General features: G+C 19.0%; 1 protein-coding gene across 1 annotated transcript in view; it reads left to right on the top strand.

Annotated features, from left to right (window-relative positions):
• Window positions 1-5,622: 5,622 nt before the first annotated feature.
• The window catches only part of PF3D7_1033100 (S-adenosylmethionine decarboxylase/ornithine decarboxylase), a gene marked incomplete at both ends in the record, with an annotated part of 4,305 nt that continues 869 nt past the window's right edge, over window positions 5,623-9,058 (top strand). Inside the window, one exon of the mRNA XM_001347570.1 lies at window positions 5,623-9,058. This exon is cut by the window's right edge and continues 869 nt beyond it. Within this exon, the coding sequence (XP_001347606.1) occupies window positions 5,623-9,058 (3,436 nt within the window).

Here is a 9,058-nt window from a genome sequence, read left to right as displayed (position 1 = left end):
TTACATATATATAAAATAAATATTATATTTTGCACTTATTCAAGAATCTAGTAATTTTTTTTTTTTTTTTTTTTTTAATAGGTACTTAAATAAACCAAAATGTATTCAGTGCTATATTTAATACGCGATTTTTTTTTTTTTTTTTTTTTTTTTTAATAAGGACTTTAAATAAAACAAAATGTATTCAGTGCTATATTTAATACGCGATTTTTTTTTTTTTTTTTTTTTTTTTTTTTATATATATTTTTTTTAATTATTTATTTTTTTTTTTTTACGAATAAAACAGTGTACATTGAATTTCTATGAGTATATATAATAAGGTACTTTTAATGGGTATATTATTGTTTATACATACATAAATATATATATAATATATAAAGAATAATTTGTATATACCTAAAATTATATCTCATATATATATATATATATATAATATTGTGAATTTTTTCTTTTTTTTTCTTTTTTTTTCTTTTTTTTTCTTTTTTTTTCTTTTTTTTTTTTTTTTTTTTTTTTTTTTAAATTTTCTTAGTGATTGGAATATATGTACCCAGAAAAAAAAAGAAAAAAAGATTTATAAATATATTTATGTGACCTTTTTATAATATTCACAAATTTTATATGCAACTTCTTAGTTCCAAATTCTTCTTAAAAGAAAAAAATTTTGTAGGAAAATATACTACAAGTAATATATATATTAATATATGTGTGTACTTTAAAATAATATAATATTTTACATAAGTGTTTATAAAGCTCACATTAATATATATATATGTGACTGTGCATATATTTATATATAAAACAATATCGTAAAATATTTAGTATAGTATAATTTTTTATTTATTTGTGTAACATGAAAAAATTTCTTTTTATTTTATTTTAATATATCTTAGTGTATTCTTTGTATGTATACAAAATATAAAAAGCTTCAATATTATTATTACTTATTAATTTATTTACTTCATTTTATTTTATTTTCCTTATTTATTTATTTATTTATATTTTTAAAGAAGACGGCGGGTCTTATATTTAATCAATCAAAAAAAAAAAAAAAAAAAAAATTTAAAAACAACTTTTTCTTATATATATTTCCTTTAAGTAGATTATCCAAATATTTTTTTTTTTTTTTTTTTTTTTTTTTGTTTATCGTACTAATAGTTTATATGTAAATGAACAACATGGCTAGCCATAAACATAATTATACATACATATATACATACATACATATATATATATATATATATATATATATATATATATATATATTTTTAACAAAATGATTAATATTAATAATATATTCATCTTCTAATTAATCTTGTGAGATTATAAAATAAATAACATGTTAAAATATATATGTGTTCCTTTATATATTTCAACATGCTAACGTGAAAACTTATAAAAGTAATTTAAACAAAAAAAAAAAAAAAAAAAAAAAAAAGATCATGCGAATATATACATATTGTATAACCTGATTATATATAATAAATGATCAATTATTGTTGTTCTGTTATGTTATGTTATGTTATGTTATGTTCTTTTTTATTTTATCTTCTTTATAAATCATAAAAAAAGGAAAAGAAAAAAATAATCATCACACACGGAGAATGTCCAATATAAAAATGTTCATATATAAATAAGTTCAAAAGAAAGAGCATAAATAAATAAAAAAACAACATATATATGTATATATTACAATAAGTTATTTTGTGTATAGATTTTCTTTCAAGACCTTTTATTTTTTCTCATAAAACTTTTATTATTATTTATATATATTCGGTGGTTCACATTAAAAAAATACATATCCTATCATATTATAATATATTAAATTATATATGTTCAATATATATATATATATATATATATATATATATTTTTTTTTTTTTTTTTTTTTTTGTTGTTGTTTAAATTGAAAACCTAATTAAAAGCAAAATAACAGAAAAAGGAAGAAAAAAAAAATAAATAAAATAAAATAATGCATATAATTTTATTATTATAAAGAAAACCAATTTTTACTTTTATTTTCCTCCTAGTTAAATTATTATTTTGAACAAAAAAAAAAATAAATATATAAATAAATAAATAAATATATATATATATATATATATATATATATATATATATATAATAAATATATTATAATATATATATATAATATGTATATATTTTTATGCCCTGCATATTTTATACTATTTATTTTATTTACATGTTTTATTTAAAAAATATATAATTAAACAGTGAATTTCAAATATAATTACTATATAAATTTATTTATATATAATAATATATATATATATATATTATAATATATTAATTACTATTCATTTTATATATATATAAATATAATAAATATGTATAAATCATATATAAATATTTCATAGTGGTTTATATAAATATATATAATTTTCTTGTATATGATAAAAAAAATTAACAAATTAACAAAATATATTATATATATATATATAAACATATAAATATAATATATATATATATATATATATATATATATATAACATATTATATAATTTTTAAATTATTTTTTATATTTACTATATGTACAAAATATAAAAATATATATAATATTTTATTTATTTAACAGTAATTAAAAAAAAAAAAAAAAAAAATTCACATTTATATATAAAAAAAAATATATATATATAATATAATTATTATATATAACAAATAAAAATATTCTATTAATTTTAACATCATATTTATATATATAATACATATAATTTATTATATATTTAAAAAATATTATATTATTTTTTTTAATAATAATAAAATACCAATAATAAAATCAATAAAAAATAAACAATTATTTTTTTATTTCTTATAAAAAAGCAAATATTTTAAACAATATTATAACAAAAGTTATTTTATAAAAAAATATATATTACAGTAAAAAAATAAAAATTTTATTTTATATCAAAAATATATATATATATATATATATATAAAAAAAAAAAAACGTGTTCTTGGATTTTTTATATAATATAATAAAAAAATATTCATAATACCCCCCCAAAAAACCCATAAAAGGAAAAAAAAACAAAAAATTAAATATATAGCATGATATTATTATTATTATTTAATAAAACAAAAACATAATATATATATTATATATATATAATAATATATAAACGTTTATAATTATTTTTTATAATACCATTAAAAGGAGATAGATAATAGTTGCGTTGAACAAACAAAATATAATATAAAAAATAAAAAATTAATAAAAACAATTTTTATGAACATTTTAAAAAGTTAAACTTTTTATTCAATAATTATTTATTTATATATACACATCATTTGTCATTATTTTTTCCAAAAAAAAATAAAAAAAATAATATTTAAAAAATTTTCACTTTAAATGTTTTTACATATTTCTTCAAGATTTTATAGTCCAAGCTTTTTATCCACAGAAATAATTCTTATATTTTTTATTAAATTCTTATTTTTAACTTTTATTTTTTCTTATATATTTACATATTTTTACAACACTTTCATATTCTTACCAAAAAAAAATTAAATAAATAAATAAATAAATAAAATTTCTCCTTTTGTATGGATTAAGCAAAAAAATTAAATACATACATAGATACATTCACATATATATATATATATATATATATTTATATATAATTGTATGTGTAAAAAATAAAAATAAAAAAAAACAGCCTTGGAATATCATATAAATAATTTATTTAGAAGAAACAGCCCCCCCCACATATATATATATATATATATATAATACCCTTTTAATATTTTTTATATTTATGTATATAATTATATATACATATTAATATATATTAAAAATTATGACAAATGAATATACCCTTTAGTTTGACGTTTTATTTCTCTTATCCACATTTATAAAAAAATTATATCAAAAAAAAATAAAAAAACAAAAAAAAATATTAATTAATTATTATACTATGATAATCAACAAAACAAGTCTTCTCAGAAGCCAACAGAAGAAAAGACAAACCAGGTTGATCATTTTTGCCTGTGCCAACGTGAAAGAGGGAATTCCCTAGCATCTATATATACACATACCACTCTTACAAAAAAAAAGAAAGATTATATCTTTATTTTGATTTATAATCTTATATATATATATATACGTCATATTTTTTTTTTTTTTTCTTTTTTTTTTTTTTCGAGCCATCACAAAATAAAACTGACATAAATATATATATATATATATATATATATATATATTTTATATATATGCTTATCATTTTGGAGAGTCTTAAAATATTTCACCTACCCTACCCTGCCAAAATACATAAAAAATAAAACAACCATATTTTTTTTTTTTTTTTGTGAATTTACCAATATAAAACATATACTTGACTAGGTAGTAACAAAGGAAGAAGGAAAGAAGAAGAAGAAGAAAAAAAAAAAAAAAAAAAAAAAATTAAAAAATAAAAAAAAATAAAAAAAAAAAAACCCAAAAAACAAAAAAAACAAAAAAAACAAAAAAAACAAAAAAAACAAAAAAAACAAAAAAAACAAAAAAAACAAAAAAAATAAAAAAAATAAAAAAAATATATATATAGAACAATTTTAGAAAATTATCTAGGAAACCAAGAGAGATATATTATCCTATAAATATAAATCTTTATATTAATCAATTAAATTTTTTTTTTTTTTTTTTTCTTCCTCCTCATCATATATATTTAATTATATGTATATCATTTTTTTTTTTTTTTTAATACACTCATCAAACCTTATTGCCCCTAGCGTTTAATGGATGCCCCCTATCGGAATAAATTGAACAGATCGTTATACAAATAAACAAAATAAATAAATAAATAAATAAATATATATATCTTATAATAAATATATTTAAAACACAAAAGAGCAATATTTTCTTTACAGAGCAGCAAAATTAGAAAAATAAAAAATATATGTATATAAAATAAAATAAAATAAAATAAAGAATAACTTATAACACAGATTATATATAGGAAAAATATAAAGGTTATAACAAAACAATTGAAGGGAAAACATATTATGTAAAAAATACTGAGCATATATATATATATATATATTTTTTTTCTTTCTGCGATTACGTCTGTAGGATTTATATATGTATATTTTATTATATTTATTTATTTGTCCATCCACGGTTAAAATATAATAACAATTTTTGTATCAAAAAAAAATCTGTAGTACTTATTAATATTGCTGTTCAATATATATATAGTAAAAAATAGATTTATATATATGTACAATTATAAAAACCACATATTAAGAAGATTTTTATTTTGAAATATATTCGGGTTTAGTGCTTATAAGAAGTAGCCAAGAATTATCCCCACATATATATATATATATATGTATGTATTTTTTTTTTTTTTTTTGAAATAAATATATCTTGTTGAGAAAAGGCCCATTTTATTTATTATTTTAATATTATTTTTGATTTGATTTGATTTGATTTTTTTTTTCTTTTTTTGATTGCTTATTTAAACATTATTTCCCCTCCAGTATATAATTATATATAAGGCTCATAAAATTATATACAGCAATCTTTACCAAAAAAAAAAAAAAAAAAAAAAAAAAAAAAAATATAGATCCATATATCGAAATTATCCCTATATCTTAACATCTCTAATAATGAACGGAATTTTTGAAGGAATTGAAAAAAGGGTTGTGATCAAATTAAAGGAGAGTTTTTTCAAAGGAAATAGAAATGTGAACTCCTTTTTAGATATACCTAAAGAATTATGGGAAGAAAAATTAAAATACATTGGTTGTAGTATTGTATCGGAAATAAGTGAGGACAAGAACGAGAGAAGAGGTGAACGATGTCGTGTGTATTTATTGTCAGAGAGTTCTTTATACATTTTTGATGATTCTTTATTTATTAAGACATGTGGCAAAACAAGAGTTTTATTTTTCATACCGTTTGTGGTTGATTTATTAATATATCATATGGATAATGTAGGTATAATAGAAAAGAATTGTGTATATGATGAGACGTTTATTGAAAACGAGAAATTCCATAATATAGCTGAATTCATAAAAGAACATTTCCTTTATTGTTTTTTTACACATATGAATTACCGAAATAAAACAAAGGATGGTTATTTTGAACAGGAATATCCACACAAATCTCTTGAAGATGAAAAGAAATTTTTTGAGTTTTTTTTTAAGAACGTACAAATGTATAATACACATTTACCTATGGAGAAAATGCATTATATATTCTTCTACTCTTCTGATGATGTACATATGACGGATATAGCTTCTACGTTTAAATTCTGTTCGGAAATACATTTGTTTGGAATTAACAAATATAATGAAAAGAATCAATTCCATGACGCTTATCTGAATAACAAGTCGTTGAATCTATTTACAAGAGTACATGAGGATAATTTAAAGCTTTATGATAGTAGTGATGCTGATAAGGAAGTAACCACCCACATCTATAGTACCAGAGGGACATATGAAGATACAGGAATGGTGAATTGTGTGGATGTGATTTATAAGAATGAAAGTACATTGTTAAATAGGAATAATATAGAAAATATTCCATCTATTGAAAATAAAGAAAGTAATAATAATAGTAGATGTTGTCATAATAATAATTATAGTGGAAGTTGTCATAATATTGTGAGTGTTGTTCCTTCCGAAAGAAATAATGATCATGTACATCACAGACATTATGAAGATACCTTAAATCGTTCTAATATTTCTGCTGAAGATAACAATAGAAATGCACAACTAGAAAAAGAAAAGGACGAAGATGTAAGAAGAGATGATGAAGAAAATAAAGTTCTAATAAAAATGATAGATACGAATTTATACGAATGTATAAATTATAATAAGGAAAGCTTTTTATATAATGAATTTTATTTTACACCTTGTGGTTATTCTTGTAATGTTTCTGAAAAAAATAATTATTTTTGTGTACATTATTCACCAGAAGATTCTGTATCGTACGTTTCTGTTGAGGTATCTTCAAATTTGTCGTGTGATCGATTTTTAGACTTTATGCACAAGCAGTTGAATTTTTATAATGGAAAGTATATGTTCATGATAAATTATGTATTCTGTGAGGAGAGTAACAACATGTCTAAAATGGTACCTGATGATGATAATAATAATTATAGTAGTGGTAAAAGTTGCGTTTATTATCAAGATTTAAATAAGAAAGAAAAAGAAGAATATTATCGCTTGAACAAAAAATTAAGAAACGACTTATTTATTAATTCGAAACAATTTTATGAATTACATACATTTACCGAACGAACGGTTGGATTTATGAGAGTGCAATATTTTGTTTATAAATTAAGAGATGTTGTTAAATGTGTAGAAAAAGAAACTTTGCTAGCTAGGAGTTCGTCTTGTTTATTTATGTTTAATAATATCAAACGAAATGACGTACATGATGATTATGTAACTAAGTCGTCAAATGGTGGTGTAATAAAACAATTAACGGAAAGAGATGTTGATGATATGTATGAGTATGCTTTAAATTTTTGTAAACAAAATAAAATAGTTGTTGTAGATACTAATACCTTTTTTGATGCATCTAAAAGAAAGGAGAACTTAATAAAACTTGAAAAGGTACAAACAAATGAGAAAGATGAATATGAAGAAAAAGATGAAGTGTATCGAAGGGGTAATAATGAATTGAGTTCGTTGGATCATTTAGATAGTAAGAATAATTTGATTCATATGTATTATGAAAAGAACAAATGTGATATCATAAATAAGGATGATGAGAATTCAACGATAGCGACGAATAATAATGATAATAATAATGATAATAATAATGATAGTAGTTCTTATGACAAAAGTATAACGATCAGCAGAAGCAGTAGCTGTAATAATAGCCATTTGAGTTATAGTAGTTTTGATAATAATCATGGAAATGAAAAAATGAAAGATTATATAAGTGTTGATGAAAATAATAATAATAATAATAATAATAATAATAATAATAATAATAATAATAATAAAAATAATAATGTATTGTTAACTTTACAAAGGAACAGTGATGATGAAAATGGTAAAGATAAAGATAATGAAAAAAATGACGTAAGTTTAGAAAACAATATGGAAAAGAATTATAAAGAAGAAATATGGAATTATTATACAAAAAATAAAGTGGAAGTAAAAACATTAGAAAAAGTATTAAATGAAAATATAGATACATCAGTAGTTTGTATAAATTTACAGAAAATATTAGCTCAGTATGTTAGATTTAAAAAGAATCTTCCACATGTTACTCCATTCTATTCTGTAAAAAGTAATAATGATGAAGTTGTAATCAAATTTTTATATGGATTGAATTGTAATTTTGATTGCGCTTCGATAGGTGAAATAAGTAAAGTAATAAAATTATTACCAAATTTATCAAGAGATAGAATAATTTTTGCGAATACAATTAAAAGTATTAATTCTTTAATATATGCAAGAAAGGAAAATATTAATTTATGTACTTTTGATAATTTAGATGAATTAAAAAAAATATATAAATATCATCCGAAATGTTCTTTAATATTACGTATTAATGTAGATTTTAAAAATTACAAATCTTATATGTCTTCAAAATATGGAGCTAATGAATATGAATGGGAAGAAATGTTATTGTATGCAAAAAAACATAATCTAAATATTGTAGGTGTATCATTTCATGTTGGTAGTAATACAAAGAATTTATTTGATTTCTGTCTAGCCATTAAATTATGTAGAGATGTATTCGATATGAGTAGTAATATGGGATTTAATTTTTATATAATAAATTTAGGAGGGGGATATCCAGAAGAATTAGAATATGATAATGCAAAGAAACATGATAAAATTCATTATTGTACTTTAAGTCTTCAAGAAATTAAAAAAGATATACAAAAATTTCTTAATGAAGAAACATTTCTCAAGACGAAATATGGATACTATAGTTTTGAAAAAATATCATTGGCTATTAATATGTCAATCGATCATTATTTTAGTCATATGAAAGATAATCTAAGAGTTATTTGTGAACCTGGTAGATATATGGTCGCTGCTTCGTCAACATTAGCTGTTAAAATTATAGGAAAGA

The sequence above is a fragment of the Plasmodium falciparum genome, assembly GCF_000002765.6.
Source record: "Plasmodium falciparum 3D7 genome assembly, chromosome: 10".
Classification (NCBI taxonomy): Eukaryota; Apicomplexa; class Aconoidasida; order Haemosporida; family Plasmodiidae; genus Plasmodium; species Plasmodium falciparum.
The sequence above is the reverse complement of the archived record's forward strand: the minus strand, read 5'-3'. Positions and strand labels throughout refer to the sequence as shown.